At 38.2% G+C, this 21,397-nt stretch overlaps 1 protein-coding gene and 1 non-coding gene across 2 annotated transcripts; one reads left to right on the forward strand and one right to left on the reverse strand.

The window, feature by feature from the left end:
* The first annotated feature begins 1,671 nt into the window (after positions 1-1,671).
* On the forward strand, positions 1,672-4,272 carry kcnj4 (potassium inwardly rectifying channel subfamily J member 4). The gene is made up of 3 exons (XM_028456151.1): positions 1,672-1,719; positions 2,010-2,077; positions 2,745-4,272. The coding sequence occupies exons 1-3, from the start codon at positions 1,672-1,674 to the stop codon at positions 4,270-4,272; spliced, it is 1,644 nt and encodes a 547-aa protein (XP_028311952.1).
* A 604-nt stretch (positions 4,273-4,876) lies between these two features.
* On the reverse strand, positions 4,877-4,949 carry trnar-ccu (transfer RNA arginine (anticodon CCU)). The gene has a single exon. It is a non-coding gene; the product is annotated as a tRNA-Arg (tRNA).
* Positions 4,950-21,397: the final 16,448 nt, after the last annotated feature.

Consider the following 21,397-nt stretch of genomic DNA (forward strand, 5'->3'; position numbering starts at 1 on the left):
TCCACTGCTTGTTATCACTGCTCAGTGTTTCACAGACATTAGAGACTCCAACGCTGTCTGCTTATCTCCATCGCAGGACAAACAGACACAAAGGCAACCACTCACCGGGGTTGAGGTCAATTATAATTGTAATCGCTTGCAATTATCACAGAATTATAATTGTAATTGAAAATAATCTGTTGCTGTTATAATAGTAATTTAAATGTAATAAAAAGATATGACTTTGTAATTGAAATTAGCATGGAAACTCTAAAAACTGATATTTATAATTTATTAATATAAACCTGCAAAACCATATTAGTGTTACAGTTCTATGGCTTACACATATGACAATTGTATATACTGTATATATATATATATATATCAATTATTAAAATACATATATCAAGTTTTCCCAATACCTGTCAGTTCTCTTGAGTATCATTTCACCATTGAAAAAAAAAACTGAAATATAAGGGTATACTGACAGAATAAAAGACTCAGACGCCCACAACAAAAATATGAATACAAGTATTTTCATTGATTAGGAAGCCTAACAAAAAAATGGATGATAATAACATGTCGGTCACCATAATCATAATTTAGTTGTAATTAAACATGGATAATTGAAGATGGAATTGTAATTATAAAAAGGTAATTGACCCCTACCCAACCAATTTTTCATTTATTGAAAACTAATCAATTAAATAAATTGATTAATTAAGTCTAAATAATTTTTTTGTGTTATTTTTGCCCTCATATTTATTTATTTATTTTAAAAATCATCAAATGAATTGTCTAAATTGACATGGTTTTGCATTCTGTTTTCCTACATGTGAGTCGTGGTTAAAGGTCAAGGTCTGCTGTCCTCTGTTCACTCTGGAGGATGACACAGCACTTTCAGGCCTGAGTGCACATCGAGCTCTCACAGATAGGATTAATACCGAGGACAGTAAAGGATTATAACAGGGAGATACAGCACACGTAAAATAAGGAGTGACAAATAAGTCAGAGGAGGAAATTTTTAAAAAACAAGATGAATGAAGGAAGATGAGGTCACATGAGGAGGACGCAGGAGCTTTTACCTGGACAGTGAAGGAGGGAGTTTGGATGTGAAGGCGGACGAAACGAGCACTTCATCAGCAGGGTGAGTGCACTCATGATTCTGTTGTTTGTTCACTTATTATTTATTACTCTGTCAAATGACACAGGAGCAGAAACACTTCCAAACAAGACCAATAATCTCTCCCAGGGATGGACTGGGAGAAATATTCATATGTTCATCATGTGGCTCTTTATGTCTTCATTTTAATCATTATAACCCCAGAAAACCTGAAAATAGAGAAACCGGTTTAACCCCTTTTTACCTATTTCCTATGGCCATTTTGCAAATTTCTTTTTTCAAAAAGTTTTGACACTATTTTCAGACTTTAGCTAGACTTTTGCCAATAAATATCACTTTCTTCCTATTTTTTGTCCAATTTTGCAAGTTCTCTTTAACACTTTTATCCAATTTGTGTCCTTTTTTTTAATTATTTTAGTCACTTTTCATCCAAATAAGCTAACTTTTGCCCAATAAATACCACTTGTTTCATTTATTTCCTACATTTTGCCACTTTTTGTTCCACATTTTTGTCTTTTTTTACCATTGTTTGCCACATTTTGAACATTTAAGCTACCCTTTTCCCTTACATGCCACCTGGTTCCTCTTTATTTGTCCATTTTGTGGGCCACCAGCAGGTAAAAGCGGCTTGTCTAAGACTTGAATCCCACTCCATCCTGACTATAGTTGTTGTGTCCTCAGGCAAGACACAATTTCTTGTTCTAAAGTAAATGTTAATTAAATCAGTGAACGTCTGTCAGACTGTCTCAGGTCAGCAGTAGCAGCAGATGCAGCTTACCCCCATGAAGATGTTTCACCTCTCTTTCAAGAAGCTTCATAAGTTATAAACAAACTTTCCATACACTGAACGTGTAGCTACTTGTTGTCTGAAACACAGTTCGTGACCAGTTTGTCTTTCTTTTTCCAGTTGTCCTCTGTGACTCCTGAGCTAATCGGGACAGATTCTGTGGCGATGGGAACAAGTACATGCAACAGGTGAGAAATCAGCACGACTCAGTGCTAACAGTGCTTATATTAGCATGATGTTTGCCACATTGAAGGACATACTCTTGTTCTTTGCATCCAAACTCCCACAATGTTCAGGCTAATAATCAACAGAAGTTTCAGTTGAACAAACCATTGTATCTGGTTCAGTCTTACAGAGATGTGGAGTGAAAAGTACACACGTGATTGCAGATTAAAGGATTACATTTGAGACGCTGTCAGTCAGATGATTATCAGATACAGTGTATGTGTTGGTCCGATGATAGACTGTAAGGGTGGAAGAAAAAATTGTTTCTGCGATATATTGCGATATGTCACTGCACAATTATCGTATTAATGTATAAATGTCCAAAAAAATGTTAAATCATGTTTTTAACAAAAAACATATGCAGATATATTGTATCGTGAAATATAAATCATGAATTGTATCGTATCATCACACCCCTGATAGACTGGCGTTCGGTCCAGGTAATGCTTTGACGTAAGTCCAACTCCTATATATACCGTGTGATCCTCCGCATGAATAAGTGGGAACAAATGAGAATAAGTCAAATTTGGTCAGTAACCAGGCTTCACTGAAGCGATAAATACATATTTGAGCTTATGTGGCATCCTGTCCAGGGTGTCCAAGATCTAATCCCTGTCCTCCCTCTGACAGGTGCAGCATTGTGTCCAACGTTACTCACGCCAAGGAACGCCACAACATTTCCACGCCGGCTGTTCTCAACGGTCACAGTTCACCTAAATACAGACCGAGGTCCGACTCAGAGCTCAGCAGGGGGAGAAGGTCTGGAGCGATGGACAGCTACGATGGAAACTTCTCGGCCAAAGCGTCCACCCAGGCAGGGAGTCGCTTTGTAAAGAAAAACGGACAGTGTAACGTGGTGTTTAGCAACATGGAGGAGAGGAGGCAGCGCTACCTGGCGGACATCTTCACCACATGTGTGGACATCCGCTGGAGGTACCTGCTGCTCATCTTCAGCACCAGCTTCGTGGTCACCTGGGTGTTCTTCGGTGTAATCTTTTACAGCGTGTCAATGGCTCATGGAGACTTTGAAGACTCTTCTCTAAAAAGCGACGGGCTCGTACTAGGGGGCAGGCGAGGGGCAACGTCACAAAAGTTACCCTGTATTCTCAATGTTCAGGGCTTCATGGGGGCGCTCCTGTTCTCCATGGAGACCCAGACCACCATTGGCTACGGCTGGCGCTGTGTTACAGAGGAATGCCCCGTTGCCGTGGTAACTGTGGTGGTACAGTCCATAGTGGGATGCATCATCGAGGCTTTCATGATTGGCACCATCATGGCCAAGATGGCACGACCCAAAAAAAGAAACCAGACTCTTGTGTTCTCAAAGAACGCAGTAATCGCCCTTCGGGATGGAAAACTGTGCCTCATGTGGAGAGTTGGAAATCTGCGAAGGAGTCACATCGTGGAAGCCCACGTCCGGGCGCAGATCATACGCTCGTACGTGACCTGTGAGGGTGAGTTCATTCCTCTGCAACAGATGGACCTGAACGTGGGCTACGACGACGGCACAGACCGGTTGTTCCTGGTTTCTCCTTTGGTTATCGTCCACGAGATAGACAAAGACAGCCCGTTGTTCACTTTAAGCCGAGCAGATCTGGAAGCCGAAGACTTTGAGATTGTTGTAATCTTGGAGGGAATGGTGGAGGCCACTGCCATGACCACCCAGTTCAGAAGCTCCTACAAGTCCAAAGAGATCTTATGGGGTCACAGATTTGAGCCAGTGCTTTTTGAGGACAGGAATCGCTACAAAGTCGACTACGCTCGTTTCCACAGGACCTACGAGGTGCCGTCAACGCCACGTCTCAGTGCCAAAGAGCTAGAGAAGAGCGAAACCCGAGATTCTTCTGCTGCCTGCAAATCTACAAAAGAGAACATCCCCAGGTCGACGAGCGAATTCTGCTACGAGAATGAGTTAGCGCTGAGCTGTGGGGAGGACGAAGAAGAAGACATGTTTGATATGACTTGGACTCCCCGGACCATGAACAAGATGTCGTTTGACTACCCAGATTTGTCCAACGATGCCTCACTCTCAGGCAGTCACAAGGTGATGTGTGTCCTGGACATGGACAACAATCAGATGGAGTTGGACATCTTTCAGACGGACATCCCTCTTGATCCAGTGACCTATCGGAGCGAACAAGACATCAGTCAAACATGATTTTACAGAAGTCCAGAGTAGACCTCGTCTTGGTCTTGGCTTGTATGTTTTCCTCTTTAAATATCACTGATATCATTTTAATGTCATCTTTCAAAAATATTGTCCACAGTTTATTTAAATGAATGGTTGTACTTAACCTCAACCCTTAGCATGATTTTGCACATTTAAAATCAAGCTAAAAACGAGGCAGACTGTGACAATGCCGTATGCTGAAGAAATTATCACACAAAAGAATATACAGTAAATTGTATATATATTGTATATAGTAACTACAAAAACGGCAGGACATAGCTGGATTGTCCTAAATATTCTAAAGTGAGAATGCTTTACTTTACAATTCTCTTAAAAAACCATGTAACTTATTTTCATGTCATAGTTTCATGTTTCTAAATGCAGCTGAAATATTTGGAGATTAGTTTTGTAAACCAGAAACAATATGAATGAACAAATAATAATTTAAAAAATCACATAACAACCCCTGAGGGACTTATTTACTGTATATACATTTGTTTACTTTGGGAAACGATGATGACAAACTAGGATTGGTCTCCTTGATCTAGAAGCAGACTTGATTTATGAAACAGGCAATTCTGTAAAATACACACACCCCAGATGGGACTCGAACCCACAATCCCTGGCTTAGGAGGCCAGTGCCTTATCCATTAGGCCACTGGGGCTTGACACACACTATTGGACAGTCACAGAGTGAAGCAGCACTAATATATATCATGAAAGGTATCATGAAATACTAATTTTTGCAAAAAGTTGTTGTTTTAGTCTCAAAATGAAAGGAAATGCCGAAAAAAGTCACTTTAAAATTTAATTTTTTCATGCAGATGTCTGTAACTGAATGCTTTGCACAATAACAAAGTCTAAAGGTAGATATATGGTCTCGTGGAGTTGTTAAAAAATAGGGCTGTTGAAATTGGGAAGTTTTTCCATGAAAGGTCCCATGTCATGCTATTTTTCACCCATCTTCATTTGTTCTGATTTGCGGCTTACTTATGCATATTCATGAGTGGGCGTGTCTATAGACTGGACACTGACTTCCTCCTCCCCGCACGGTGACGTAGGGCCAGAGGACGGCCCGCCCTCCTCCCGCCCACTCCGTAGCCGAGCTCATGCTGCTTTATAAACATGAAACAGAGCGTGCGGGCGTGGCGTTCGCTGGTACATACATAGACTGTAGAAAATACATACATAGCACTGCTAACGTGCTAGACCTGTCTGTTTACATGTCAATCACGGCAGAGAGTTTCCTGGAGGCGGGGCTTCTCCAGCTCAGTGCTGCGTCAAATTTGTCATCAAAGTGGGAACGTGTCATCAAATTGTAGCGAGGTGTTTGTGCTCACCCTGCAGTAAGAAAGGAGCAAATCACCCTCTGACTAACGATTGAGGGAATCAATGAAAAAAACATTGGGCATGTGTATGAAGCCCAAATAGCACTTTTATGATGTTTAAAGCACGAAAAAGTTAATTTAGCTTAACATGGGTCCTTTAAATATAATTATGATTTTCCTGGTCGACTCGCTTTAGGTCAAAAAGTGTTGTTTGTGTTTATTGAACTAAAATATCTGAATATATCACAGTGATAATGCACTTTTCTTCTAAATATTCACTTTTCAATAAGCCGTGCAATAATAATGAGAACCGGATCCAAAGAAAATTTAAAAAGCACTTTAAGTTTTTATCTATGTACCTTCCTGATGCTACAAATAAATATTTATTCACGTTTGAATGTTGGTGGTCTTTGCTTTTCCCGAATTGCAAATCTTAAGTCATGTATAGTTTATTTACATGTTTGTGACTAAATGCTTTGCTGCTGAAATATTTGGAGATTTGTTTTGTAAACCAGTGGCGATATAATAAACAAATACAAAAAAAAAAATCAAATGTATCAAATATATATTATTGTAGTGATGAATTTAAGCACTTTATACAACCCTGAGGAATTTATATAGTAAGGAAATGTTGAGATGCTGACAAACTAAGGTTTTCTTCCTTTTAAAAATCGGGATTTTTAACTACCTTCCTTTGAGCAATCATCAGTGGTTCCTGGTTTAAATCTTTCCCTGCACAATGTATTTTCATTGTAAATAAATGTCTGTTGAATCGCAATGCTGTTCATTCTCTGTGAGTACTGCCTACAAATATCTAAGCTTCTAATGCTGTGTACAAAATTGTGTTTATTGACAATATAAACACATACAGCCAAAGGAGTTGGCAATTCTTTTTCACATTCCCACTTGCATTGACCAATAAAAAATTTTTGAGTTAGAACAATCAACAAAAGAGCATTCATGGGACAAAAATGAAGACCAACTATTCACAGAAGTTTAAATAAAAGTACTGCATAAAACAAAATCCCCTAAAAATCAAAGCAGGGTTTTCTTCTCTTTTTTTAAAACATATTTATTGTCCAGTTTTGAATCTGCTAAATGTAATTAATGCCTCAAATATGACACACTAAACAATTTCCTGCCTGAGAATCATTTTCCTCTAAACTAATTATAAACTTCCACGCTCAGTTGACGTGGGTGTCCAAGCCTGAACCTCCTTTAATTGTTCCTCCCAGCCCACAAAGTGGTTCCCATGCAGCGGACCTCTGAACCTCAGGAGAACTCCAGAGGCATTCCCGCTTGTGGATGAAAAGACATGAAAGGAAAAAATGAGGACGAAGTGGCGAGCTGCTGGGTAACCTCAGGCCTCGAGCTATCAGCTTTTCATTAGCGAGTCAGTGAGTGAGTGAACGAGTGCACCCAGTGCGGTGGTCAATCTGGAGGAGTCGTGCAGGGCCGTGGCGGCTCTTGGGGTGATCTGGGCGCTCCCACTGACTTCCATTGTGCATTGTCTCCATCTGAGCAACTGGGCTCAACAGTGAGCCTTTGTGTGAGGCTTTTAACTGCCTGTTAGCATGCTAATTATGGGACGTGCATGTATTTGTGTGTGCCAGCGAGGATCAATCATGTTTGGAGTCGTTTCCATCCTCCCTCCTGGGGTTTATACTCCTATGAGTGAAGCCCTTCCCCGAGGCACTGATGGACTGCTGTGTAACCGTCTGTAACCCTCTCGAACTCTTCCTGTTGTCCCGTTTCTGTCCTCGCCCTCAAGCCTTTCCCTAAAGTCTTTGCACTATTAAAGCACATAGGTTGGGTCTCATTTTCTCATGCTAGAATAGTTTGTATGCATTCTTAGGTAGTTCCACAACAAAGCGTTAGTCGTATCTCATAGTCAGACACTCAATACAGGTTGCAAAAACATAGTAAAAAAAACATGCAAACATCTTAATAGAACTGTATGAAGTTTCTTCTGGTGAATTTACATTTTTATGACGCAAAGTCGTGCTGTAGGATTGGTCGCAATCAACGGCTCAATCTGGCTTAAATGCCTTGAGTTTGACAAAACTCAACACTGGTACTTTAGTGAAAGTACAAATACTCCTTGTCAAAAATAAACTAATACAAGTAAAAGTAATTTAGTCAGTATATTAATTCAGTGAAAGTACTGACTTAAGTATTTGCATCTGACGGCCGGGACGCCACAGGGTGGCCGTGAAGCACCGTTCCTCGAGCCCCCGGGGCCGCCTGTCTCAAGTCTGCTATCCTGACACACTCACTAGACAAGCACGCGCACACACACACACACACACACACACACATAGCAGGTCGCTGTTTCCATAGATATCATATGTATATATATATATATATATATATATATATATATACTCCATTGGTCGACAGCGCGTATGAGACATCTAGCCTTTATATATATATATATATATATATATATGTCTATGGCTGCTCTACCGCACACGTGGCTACGGCGTGCAGCGATTGGCTCTGGCACACACGTGACTCGCTTCAGGGGACAATTTCATGAGATAATTAATCAACGGTACTATTGTACTATTAAATCTGACGTTGCACACCTTTGAACCAAACGGCAGTCATGTTGAAAGTCTGAGCTCTGTCTGTCCCTGAACCTCAGAGATATTTGAGCCACACACATACACGCACATGCACACGCACGCATGCACACGTTGTGTTAATGTACAGTACGGTATATATCCTCTGTATATCAATGTTCTTATTCCATATATTGGTCGATGTAATGGTTATCGGCAGAAACATCAGATATCAGCTTGTTAAAAACTCCAATATCGGTATCGCATATCCTGTATCGTTCAGGCTCAAATTTTAAACGGAGCTTGTTTGTAACTTTGCTAGCTTATTAGCACTAGCAAATTCCTTGTTAATCTACTTCAGGGAAGCAAAATTAGCAACAGCTAGCATGACAGGGTTATTGTGTAGAACAAGAATCAGAATGAATCATAAAAATGAAACAAGGGTTCCTTCCCTGAAGTTTTCCAGGAATGCAATAAAATCCACTGGCTGCTTTTCTATAGACCATCTATTTGCTTAATGTTCTTTCCCACAAATTAGTTAATTTGGAATTTGGAATGAAACTAAAAACATTTGGCATTCCAAACTGACACTGACGGAGACAATGGTGGTGATTTCCAGACTAAAAACCACAAAAACTCCCTAAAACCAGCCTTTTCCTGCTTAATAGGACTTTTTTTTTCTGGTTTTAAATGCTATAATCTCACATAAACATTGTAAAATTAGATACGATGCCACATACCTCACAACTGAAATATATAGAAGGGTTTTTCCAGAGATGGACAACTTATTTTATCCTATTGGGATCCACAAATCCATCATCATCCATCCTGAGGGCCAGATAATCAGAATCCATGTTTAGGAAAGAACAAAGGAGTATTACAAGTGGTGTTCTAGTCATTATTTCCATGTTGCAATTACACAAAACAAATATCTGAGTTTTAAATAACTTCAAACAAGACTTAAGCAGCTAAGGGTAATAGTGTTTATTAAATAAACTACAACAACAAGCCCAATAACTTTTTATATGTAAAAAGTAGATTTAAACACAACAAGAAAAAGAAAAAACACGCTATAAAACACGCTTACCGTGTTTTGCATCACTCATCAAGTCCTCAACATAAAAACAACACAAAGTTGGTTATTTATACACTTTTCAATTAACTTCAGATGATAAATCTCACTTTATATCATAATAGTTTTATTTATGTCACAGAAACAGAAACAACATTATTTCTGAAGTATTCTTTCTTCGCTGTTTTGACATCAAACACATTTGAGGAGAAGAGTGGATGAAGTTCTGTAATAAATAGTTGTGGCATATTTTACGATGTGCAAACCTCGACTTCACCTCTTCAAAGAGCAGCGGGCCCCAAAACGAGCTGCTTTTTAACACTGTGACTCTCATTCAAAGCAAAGAGTTTAAGCCATTTCATTCCAATTCTACAGCAGCATATTTGATCTGATTTAGAAGTCAAAAAGAACAGCTTTATCTCTATTAATAAAGTGATAAAAACAATCATAGTACAGATGCCTGCTTTTACAAAGACAGCAATGTTGATACTGATAGTGTCGGGATCTCATGTGTTCATTGCTGGTGAGAAAAAGACTAACAGTCTAAGATCTCATTACACACAGATTTCCTGCGAAGCTGATCATACCTCTCATCAATGATGGAAAATAACATGTTATTAGACAATTAGTTTCTGATAAATTACTTGGATCTGTGTGTTTGGTAGGTGTACTCAAGAGTTTTATCTTTGACCTTTTACCACAGTGTCTCTTTGTTGTCCATTTCCACTCCATTAAAGATGGATCTGTGATGAAGTTTGTGTACAACAAGCTCAAATGATCTATGAAGAGATTTCTTTTGGATTGTAACTGTGTTGCCTTTGTTTGAGTGAGATCAGCTGCTATCTACTAATACATACTAGAAGCAATGGATAACAGCTTTCAGTGAAGCTTATTGTGTTTAAATCAGGCCCTTTATAAATATCACTCCATGCTGAAAAGGTTTCTTTAAAAAGATCGGTATCAAAGAACTCAATCCCCAGTTTTTATAAGGCTAGCCTGCAAAGAACTAATCAGCCAATGACATGGTACAAAAGCTAAGTCTATTGAGACATGCAAACATGGTCGAGACAAGCAGCTAATATTCAGGCCAAGCACCAGATTGGTTTCAACACAACAGTTTGCCTGTGTATGGCTGCAAAATCATTATTTCAACACCACAGCCTACCTGATCATTTCTGCTGAGTCATGGGTTGAACAGAACAGCCGAGTTGAGCGTTATTGCTGAATCATACTTGAATACCTCAGCCTACCTTGGTTTAGTTGCAGACTCACGGTTTAAACACCACGGTCTACTCAAGTATTGCTTAGTCATAGTTTGAATACCAAAGCCTATAAGGATTTTTGACGAGTTAGGGTTCAAATACTATGGAATTCCTAGGTTTCGTTGCAGAATTATCACTGAGTCATGGTTTGAAAATCACGGCTTACCTATTGAAGCTTTTTGTTGTCCCTATGTTGGGGCTTCAACATAGGAGCCTATTTGAGAATTGTTGCTGAGTCATAGTTGAATACCTCATTGTACCGGTTGATATGGATACAAATTCATGCTTTAAACACCACGGTCTACTTACAGAGTTACTAAAGTAACTAAACCTTATGGTTTGAGCTAATGTGCTTCTAGACTAGAAATCCAAAAAATTACTTGATTATGGGCGTGCCTCCTCAAGCAGTTAGACAAGCCCAGTTTATGCTATTAAAATCTCCAAAGAACAATTTAAGCTATGCTAACTAGCTACTCAATACGCACTATACCTTTCTTTTCACAGTTCAGTCCAAACTTCTCACAACAGATCAGAGTCGACAGATGTTTTACAGGAGGGGGCGGGGCCAACAGTGGTGGTTCTGGCATAAGAAGCCACCAAAACGTCGTAAACCACCGTTCTCGGCCAATTATAGCCGTGTTTCAACCCATAGACTGCAGTCACTCTTTTATTATTACAACAAAATATATTACTTTTTACTAAAATGTCAAGTGTTGGACAATGATTAATCAAAAACACTACTTCATACCCCAATTTGTTTTGGGATTTAGTTACTCTTGAACTATTGTTTAGTCATAGTTTGAAGACCAAAGCCTACCTTGAGTATTGTTGATGAGTCATGGTTTATCTGCATGTCATTCAAAAGTTGTTCTAATAAATCCTTTGATAGGATTTACTCAGAAACAAATGTCAAAGGTAGACATTTCAGTTCAAAAGTTTGTTTTTGACTCCATTATAAATAAAGGGTTTGTTGCCAAAAGGTCGACTTACTTGAATTTCCATTTTTGTTCTGCTTTGGTTATGATGTTCACCATGATATGATGTCGCTCATATTTCGGACGTATTCAGTTGTTTTCCTTGAAACCACATTATCAACATCCGCCATTGTTTTGTAAACAACTTTTAATCCATAAAAATAGCAGAAATATCACTTTGGTGGCATCAGCAGTGAATGAGAACCACTTTTGTTGGTACAGTTTAAAAAAAACGAGATTTACATTTTCAAGCAGCTTTAAGTTTTGTTGCCGAGTCATGGTTTGGGTATTGTTGCTGACCATGTCCATCTCTGTATTATGACAACCATGTAACATTTCCTGATGGTAACCATGGTTACAGTACTTCTGGCAGGATTTAATTTAAAAGCCCAAACCATATCAAATGTGTATTCTGCTGCACATGCAATTACATTTTTCGCACACACTTGATTTTGCGTTTTGAACCCTCGTTTGAACCCTCGCTCACATGGGCAGAGCGTTAAGGTGCTGCAGGGCAAGTGAGAGATTTGGAGGACTGATGCTCGACAAGCTCTCCATCCCTCTCCTTTTTCATCTCCATGTCCCAGCATCGGACAACGGCCTCTTTCATTCGGGCCAACTTAACAGCTATCCCCACAGACCCCCGAGGCCCCCACCGGTTCACGCTGCTTAATTCAATGTTCCGAGAAAAACTCATGATTGGAAAATGACTTCTTCATCCTTTTTTTATTCACACTTAGGCATCGTCTCCCTGCCTGCTACTCTTTCCACTCTGGTTTTCCTTCTTTCCACCAAAACAACTTGTAAATAGAGGAGAAAACAGCCACAACGAGGACTCAGCGCAACACTTTCACCTGAGCTTCAGTAACAGATTTTACCAGAATATTCAGTTATCGTCAGAAATTAATGATATGCAGGGAATTCAAATAGTGATATCTTTAATAACTATTTGTGACACAAACCAAAGGAAAATTATTAAATTTTCACATTTATATTTTAAACAGAATATGGGATACATTTTAAAATAGGTTTATGATAAATCCAAAATGCCAAGCAGCTAAGAGGTAAAAAAGTCATTTCATTCCCAAAGAAATGCCTTTAATCAATAACTGAAAATTATTGTAGGAGCAAAACAAAAGACGCCATTTTCATCAAAAAAATTTAAAACTATACAAAAAGCAAAAGAAGGACAAAAAAATGCACTGACTAATCACTTATTATAAATATAAATACACATAATATGAATAAAATAGTGCTTTAAAAAAATCAATTGTTCATTGTCACATTCAGCAACAACGAGCATACTGGAATCTCTTTCAAAATAAAAGCTAAATATAATTTCTTGGATTGAAAGCCTGCAGACCACTAAAGATGCATTTTTGCCCGACTTTTGGGTCCCAACCCGCAAGTTGAAAACCCCTGAGCTATACAGTCTACAGATTAAGGAAACAATAATAATAATAATAAAGAGAAATAATACATTTCATGTTAGTCTTGGTCAGTCGTTAAAGACTGGATTTAGTTAAAGTCACATTTTAGTCTTTCAGTTTAGTTTTGCTCAAGAAAAAAATCAATCTGTGGAAATCATTAGTCTTATTATTAGACTTTAAACTAAGACTAAGTAATCTAATAGTTTTGTTGTACAGTACCTTCAATAGATTTATCAAAATAACATTTGTCATGGTAGTAAAAGAAAAAACACATGCATTGTAAGCATAGCTTTAACAATGAATGTGACATATTACTCTTATATATATATATATATAATAACTGTATAATATATGTATCAGAAAAATACGTAAGGCCTGTTATAAAGAGTGCAATAATACACATTTACATTCTTCATAACCTGCACAAATAAAACTCCAATCCTGAGTTTAAATTTAAGCTACAATAATTGATTGGTTAAAAAAGATAAAAGAAAAAAAGGGGACAGAACTAAAGGCATTGGAGATTTTTTGTTGTCAGTATTTCTTGAATTAGGGTCTCGTCCCAAATTAGTCGCAGAATAAAAGGTCACTGACTAAAGGTTTTTATTTAGGCTTTATCAGACAAAATGAACACTGGCATGGATTTGGAAACAAATCTCAGCTTTCACACCTACTGTCATTGCAAGCTCTCACCATCAAACAATGAGGTACTTTTACTTTTAAATGTGCTCTGAAATGACTATAGGAAGGAACATGTGTGATTGTCTGACACAGTAGGTAATAAATCGCCTGAGTTTACAAGCTAAATGAGATATATCACACATCAGGATATAAAATATGGAAAGATGGAGAGTTGGTCTTGTATAATAATAAAGATTTCTCTCTATTGCTGGTCTGCAGATCTAAGTTCATACATATGAAAATATGTGCTAAGTTAGAGACTCTAAATACATCAGTGTTTCGTTTTTTCTCTCGGCTATGGAAGAATCAGTGCCAAAAATACAGGACTGGGAGCTCAGTGCAGTGCGATGATGTCCCAAACAGACACCAGACACGCAGCAGGAACATCCAGACAAAGGCTGCCTTTGTTTCCCGCTGAATTCTCCAACATCATTTTCTACATTTTACTGCAAATGATTCAATCTCCATGTCTCCAAATCTGCACAATTATCATTTCTCAAGCTAGTACACATGAGATAGGTTGTTGGAAGTCTCCAAATGTCACTAAACACGAAACATGTAATGTCCGTGGTAAATGATAAATGATAAATTATCATAAAGCTAATTTTGCTCTAAGGCAGGGGTGTCAAACACGTTTTAGTTCAGGGGCCAAATATAGAGCAGTTTGATCTCAAGTGGGCCACAGATTTTATGGGATAAAACGAGTAATTTGAACATTATTGCTCCCTAGTTTGCACTTCTACGTATACATAAAATAAGTGACAGATATCTGTTCCAACAGAGTCTTCACTTTAAATTTCCTTGATTTTGTGACCATTTTCTACTTAATTAAGGGAAATATTATGTCAATTTCAGGAACATTTTAAGGGTTTTGTCAGAATGTTGAGTTTTTTCAACAGTTTAACATGAAACAAAATGACTGCAGTCATGTGATATAAGGACGAGAGTGTTGAGTTTCATTTATACAATGATTCGTGTTTTCTCTGTCATTTTTACTTTCTCCCGCCGGCCGGATTTGGCCCCCGGGCCATGAGTTTGACACATTTGCTCGAAACGAAACATCACAAGTGACAACAGGGACCATTCAGGTTCTTCACTCTGGTTCTTCTTTCACCTCTTGTTGCAGTCACAGCTGCAGAGACGCAGAGAGATTCTCCACAAAAGGCTACAGTGAGCTACAGCGTTAGCTCTGTGCATTCTGTGACCAGAGAGTCAAATAAGATCAACTTAAAGCTCCAGATAACACCCAATAAGGCTCATAATCACATATATGAAGATGTTGTTTGGTAACTGGTATTGCTAACAATAGTATAGAAGATATGTTATTAATGTACACATTATACATACATATATATTCGGACTTTTTCCATTTCAAAATTTCCCAAATTGTGTTCAGAGTATACCGTTTCCATGACATACAATTTTCCATTTTGCTTCTGTTTCATCATTTTTCCTTGTTCGTTCATTTCATTTCATGTATTTATTCATTTGAGCAGCATATTACAAATGTATTTGAAATAATAACAAAACTAAAACAATTGTGCTCAAAAGGAGCAGGAAGAAGTTCAAAGAACTTATAAAAACCTACCCCTCACCTCTCGTGCATCTAAATCATCACTACACAAACTTTCAGCGTATACTCGTGCAAACAACACATGCATGAGTCTATGCTTGTACATTTTTAACAATCGTTAATGGTCGTACAATCAAAGGAAAAAGAAAAACACAATTTAATACTTTCCGTTTATGGTCTTACAAAGTGCTCACATAAGGATTTATAATTTATAGTTATACAAAAATAAATACACCGGACAATAATGAAAGAGTATTCTCCAGCATATTTCATAAAGATAATGTCTTTATACATTCTTTTACAGTGTCCTAGTGTTTTGCTTCTTTTAGTCTCTTTATCCAACTCATTCCACAGAGTTATTCCTACTTGGGAGATACACAAACTGTACTTTTAAGGGTGGTGTGAACGCAACGTTATCTCATCACAAATTCTCCTCTTAAATTATAATTTTCTTCTCTACTTTTCCTGAGATCGCACCAAACATGTTGAACAGGCTTAATATAGTCAACTACTGTTATTAATTTTACATTTTATATGTTTCGGATGGTTTATGAAAACAAGATGGCTACGCTGAAATACGATACGTCGCAAGACCTGCCCCCCCCACCCCCCAAAGAAGGAAGAATATAAAGAGCAAAACGAGCTACTGGGATTAAACAGAGAACAAACGAATAGTCGGCGGTCTCTCTGTTCACCTGGGACTCTCACTCCAGTTCCTCCACAAACCCACTCCCTACTCACCACCACTACCCCATCCCACATATCAATTACACACACACGCACACAATTCAGGTAACAAGATTCTTTCCTTGTGCCGAGCAGTCCAGAGCAGAACACACAATCAGCTATTCATTCCACACACACACGCACATGCATGCATGCACACACACACTCATACATTATGAGAGAAAAATGGCTGACAGAGATAGTCCCACATGGTCCCCACTAGCGTCAAATCTCTTTTTTCTCTGTTTTTTTACAGTTTCAACAGATTCTGTTCCTGTTTGTTTTAAGTCTCTTATTCTTGTGTGTTTTATTTTTCTCACTGTTTGTGTATGGTACTTCTTTGGCTGGGTCTGCTGTTTTTAAAGTGCTTTAAAAAAATTAAGTTTGGTTGAGCTAATGCCAATTTTCACGTTTGGCGATCAAGAGATTTGGCACACCTAGAGGGAGACAAGAGTTTAGCCTCATTTACTTAACAGCAATGACAAAAATGCTGTTACTTTTTACAGCAACTAATACCCTAATGCAGTGGTACAAAAACATTTTTTGTTGCCCCCCCTCTTGGAAGAATAAAATATTTTCAGGGCCGCCACACCGGAACAAAATAAGTAAAATGTTACTTCAATTAAAAAAGGTCCAAATTGTGATTATTCTTCTTCAAAATGTGTAAAAATAACATAAAATGTGCAATCACAGTAGTAATAGTCCTTTTTAAAAAAAAAAAAAAAAAAACGCCCAAGACTGCCATGATGTCACATACCTCCTAGGGGACGCGCCCCCACAGTTTGGGAACCACTGCTCTATCGCATTATTTCCCAAATCAAGTAAATCCGTTACTGTTTCTGTACGATGTGTTGGTGCGTTATATGCATTAGATTGATAAACTACAACATTTTTGGCCAGCTGTGATGCATTTCTATAACTTCAGTATCTTTACACAACAATATTATTAAACTACCTGAAACAATTAAAATACAAAAAAAATTGCACAAAGTTATTTAATTAAATGGTAGCTATATCAATAAAATGAAATTAAATAAATGAATAATAAAATGTCCAATGCAAGGGGACTTCCAGTGAATATTTTTATAACAGTGTAAACATTTTGTCTGACTTGTCTCTCTTAATGCCGTGGTTGTTTCGGACTCGCCGACTGCTGTTATGTTTCGTCCAATCAGTGAGCAGCACACAGACCGGTGTGGAGGTGAATTACAATGAGCCACTGGAGACCGCAGACCAAAGATGAATAGGCGCTAATAGTAAAATAATTAGTCGACTGGGAAAAATGCTGTAAACAAATTGTAATGGTTGATGACGTCGACTAACGGCAGCAGCATTAATGTAAACATGGTAGGGTGGACGATTCTAAACCATAGACTGTAAAAAGAATGGACGGGACAAGCTCCCCGGTGGAGTGAAGCTTTTATCTTTAGAGCGCCCCCTGCTGACTGGCTGCAGTATAGGTCATAAACCCCGCCTCCTCAATGATAACAGATGGGATGTGGGTCAAACTGTAAAGTTAAAATGCTCGTCACATAAAAATGTTTTCCAAACCTAAACTGCTGTGATCATTAGTTATTATCACCCTACATTGTGTTCAAGTGCTCATTCTTCTGTGAAGTTTGTTTTAAATAAGTTATTTGAGGTTGAAAAAATATATGACGATGATTGAGAGCCACAGAATTTGTGTAGATCTCTTTGTGAATAGCTGTTACGTTGTGATGGAAAGCCGAGACGCCATTTAACTTTTCCGTTCAGTTCTTTTGTCTTTTTTGAGCTGTCAAAAATGAGTTGTTCTGCAGTAAACTGTTCTAGGCCATTGGTAGAATTTCCGGCGGGAAAGATACTTATGTTCTTGGTGTCGCTGGGCTGCGTAAGCCATCAGGGCAGTACGTTAAATGGGCGGGGCGTGTTAGCAGGGCTCCTCCCGCTGGACCCTACTGCGCAGACTCTGGTTCCAAAATTGCAAGATGGAAGTGTCCCTAAGTGCCATATTTTGTCTTCAATAACGTTGAGTGGGAACAGCTACAGTGCGCGCCCACTGTTGAAAACATGGTGAAACATAGACATACAGTTGCTCACAGGTCAAGTACTGAGATATTCACAGTGTGTATGGCTGGATTTTTAATATAAATATAAATTTATAAATATAATAATTGAAGCTCAGAAATAGGTTTCATCCTGTGTACTTGGAAGCATTTGGTTTTAAGGTCAGACTGGGACTCCCAGGCTTTTCTAGTGTCACGACCCGACCTCGGCTCCGCCTCGGGGCAGGAGGATCAACGGGAATCCATCAGTATCTTTCCATTACGGCCTCTCTCTCACAAGGAAATCCTCAGAGGAAAAAACCAAAGGAAAGAGTTGATTACATTGGTAATGACTTAATGATGATCACACGGTTAACAGTGAACCGGATCCTGCTGCAGGCCTCACTGATCAACTTCAACAGAAGGGACACCTGCTGCACCTGCACAGGTGCACAGAGGTGGAGGAAGGAGGAAATGGGTTTCCAAGAAAGATTTAAAAAAAAATTACATCCACGCTTTTCTATCAAACATGTTGATTTAAGATATTTGCTCACACATAATCAATCACGCAGATGACGTGTTTGAATTACTTTGAAGGAACTAGAAGTTCATCCTTTCACTTTCCACTATAAAGTTTAAACCATTGAAAAGAACAAAAGAAAAATACAACAACCAAGAACAAGTCCAGAACCGTGAGTGCTCAAAATCGTACTACTAATGCAAAGTCTGTCATCAAAATGAGTATGTAGTGCGTTATAATTAGATAGTATGGAAAGATTGAGTATGCGTGAAATACAAGGATGAATAATACTATATTAGGACATTTTTGAAGTATGCACGGTGGGCACACTAATCATACTCAACCGCCCCATGATGCCTTGCGAGCAGAACGTAAAATCTTCCTGGCACCAGCTTCAAGCTAAAAATCAAACATCCCAGTTTCAAAACAAAAGCATCTCTTCTTGTCTTCCATTAGTTTTTAACGCTTTTGTAATTAGGGCTCTTGTTTTGAAGTCAACCGAAAGTTTCGTCACTAGCATAATGACGTGTCTAGGAAAATCTCCGAAATGTTGGAATGAAATGTGTTTTCGCTCAAATGACCACATGTTGATATTCTACTTGGTCACTTTCTCGCTTAAAATGCTTTTTGAACTTTCAAAGGTGGCGAATCAACAGAGATATTTAGCCTCAGTGCGCTTCGGGTTTTTGTCATAGGTTCGAAATGCATCTTGGGAAACTTGGAAGTATTCTTCAGTTGGAACTGTAATCATCCTAATCATACCAATAGTATATAGTAGACAGTGTATAATCGTCAAGTGTGTAGTACGTTAGTATGCATTTCTTATGTATCTCGTTATCAGCCAAATTTATTGTCCCATAAAACCTGATAACAATGAATGCCATACAAAACAAAGTGTATTAGTTTGTGACAAAGGTTTTCTTTATAAACTTTCAGCAACGTCATTATGAATTATGCAGAAAATTGTATTTGTGTTTTAATACGTGTTTATATTCATCTTTTTTGGATCTTAGGGTACACACACAAAGATAATCGGGCAAATTTTGACCAGATTTTCCCCGTTCTTGACCAAGAACAGCAAACATGAGATTACCTTATGTTTAGAGGATTATTTTAAGGGGTTATCCGGTGGTCTGTTGTGTGAAGAGTTCATTTGTCCCGATAATCTGCTTTGAATTGAGTCGGGCCAACACTCATTAAACTTGTGGAAAGCTGACGTCTCCCAACTCATGACCCCCTGATTTGTGACGTGGAACTGAATGTAGCCAATCAAGAAGCAAGCTGACTGAGAAAAACAAAATGCTGCGTTCAAGGCAACTCGGAACTTCCCAGTAGAAAATTCCAATCTCAGAGTTCAACGGCAGCAGGTTGAAATATTTTAAACATATCTATCCGCTATAATATCAGAATTTTTTCCCCGACTTTACCGAGTAGGAGCTCCGACTTCAGGCAGCGTTCCAAGTCACATATTCAAGTAGGAGGTCAGAAAGTTCAGAGTTCCGATCATACACAATACGATCAAAACTGCTCTATGTCTGACTTTTTTTTATCTTAATATGTGAGCTCTGTAAATAATAAAAAATCTGTGCTTTGCTTTAGTTGTAGTAAATAATATTTCCACATTTCCTCTTTCCATTATTATCTTTATTAAATGTGAACTGTGACCTGTGCTCACAGTGCTACTAACAAAGATAACTTTTTATCCTCAGATAATTTATTTTACAAGTCTAATGTGAGCCGTAGGGTTTCTGGTGATACTGGTTTACGCCCGGGGCTGAGCTGGGTGAGCCCCCTCCTCCAGGCTCACAGCCACAGGACTGCAGTGAAACAAGTGCTGTTTGTCTCTCCAGATGAGTATCATTTAACCACATGACAACAGGCTCGTCCATGTTTCCCTCACTACACCTTTCACTATGTTTGTGTGTTGTTAGGTAAATTGATCATGGATGCATCCGTTTTCTGATCTCTGCTGTTTGGAGGAGGAAACAGGCTCATGGAGAACATGCAAACTCAGCAGAGAAGATTAAAAACAAAAACGCCTCTTTTTTAAAATCAAATTCAAAATACTCCCATATCACAAACAAATAGATATCAGAGTTCTCAGCAGCAATTTTTCACAGCATAGGGGGATTGCGTGGAGTCGAAACGAGCGCCATTGGTGCGGAAAATTTCTGAGGGCCAAATTTAGTGACGACAAGCTAAAGTTTGGTTTTATTTATTTTTTTTTAAATCTTTGTTCTAGCCTTACTTTAAAGCTAAAAGTTATTTGTTGAATTGGTGAAGGTCATGATGAATGTAGTCAGAGTAGGGCTGAACATTGGAAAGGATGTTGGGTCACGATACGATATCATCACAATATTCTACGTTCATCAGAAAATATTCAGAGGACAAATTGAGTCAAAACTATTTGCTTTAAAACATCCTATTTATAATTAGTGTTTTCGCACATTTTCACTGAAAAAAAGAAAATGTAGCATTAAACACTGCTTAAACACTGATCTGAACAGATTATATGAAAATAAAATGTCTGTGCATACATAAATATTGCAGGCATTACACGCTGACATCATGTGCATCAAATAACCATTGCAACACATTGAAAGAATTGTAACCACCACTGAAATATTGCACAAATACACACAAATATTGATCAAGTATAAAAAATAGAATAAAAATAATAATAAAATAAAAAAAAATCGATTTTTTAAATTAAAAAAAACAATTTAAAATCGGCACCCAAAAAATCGCAATAGACAACGTGAAATCGATTTTTTTTTCACACAGAGTTACTGATGCTTGGTGTAAGTCATCCACTAATAAATGCTCACACACACTGTAAAGACAAGAAATAACATTAAATTAAAAAAACTGATTCCAAGATGTGGTTTTCAAATTTAAATGAGGTATTATGTGGGACAAACACACTGACACGCTGAGAAAGAACACAGTAGAGCTTTAA

This window comes from Gouania willdenowi, chromosome 8 (assembly GCF_900634775.1).
Source record: "Gouania willdenowi chromosome 8, fGouWil2.1, whole genome shotgun sequence".
Lineage (NCBI taxonomy): Eukaryota > Metazoa > Chordata > Actinopteri > Blenniiformes > Gobiesocidae > Gouania > Gouania willdenowi.

Excerpts from the sequence above, each read along its gene's own strand:
- kcnj4 (XM_028456151.1), top strand. The coding sequence starts at position 1,672 with ATGCCACCTGGTTCCTCTTTATTTGTCCATTTTGTGGGCCACCAGCAG. Across the intron at positions 1,720-2,009 it reads ATTTTGTGGGCCACCAGCAG|TTGTCCTCTGTGACTCCTGA; the intron begins GTAAAAGCGGCT and ends TTCTTTTTCCAG. Across the intron at positions 2,078-2,744 it reads GGAACAAGTACATGCAACAG|GTGCAGCATTGTGTCCAACG; the intron begins GTGAGAAATCAG and ends TCCCTCTGACAG.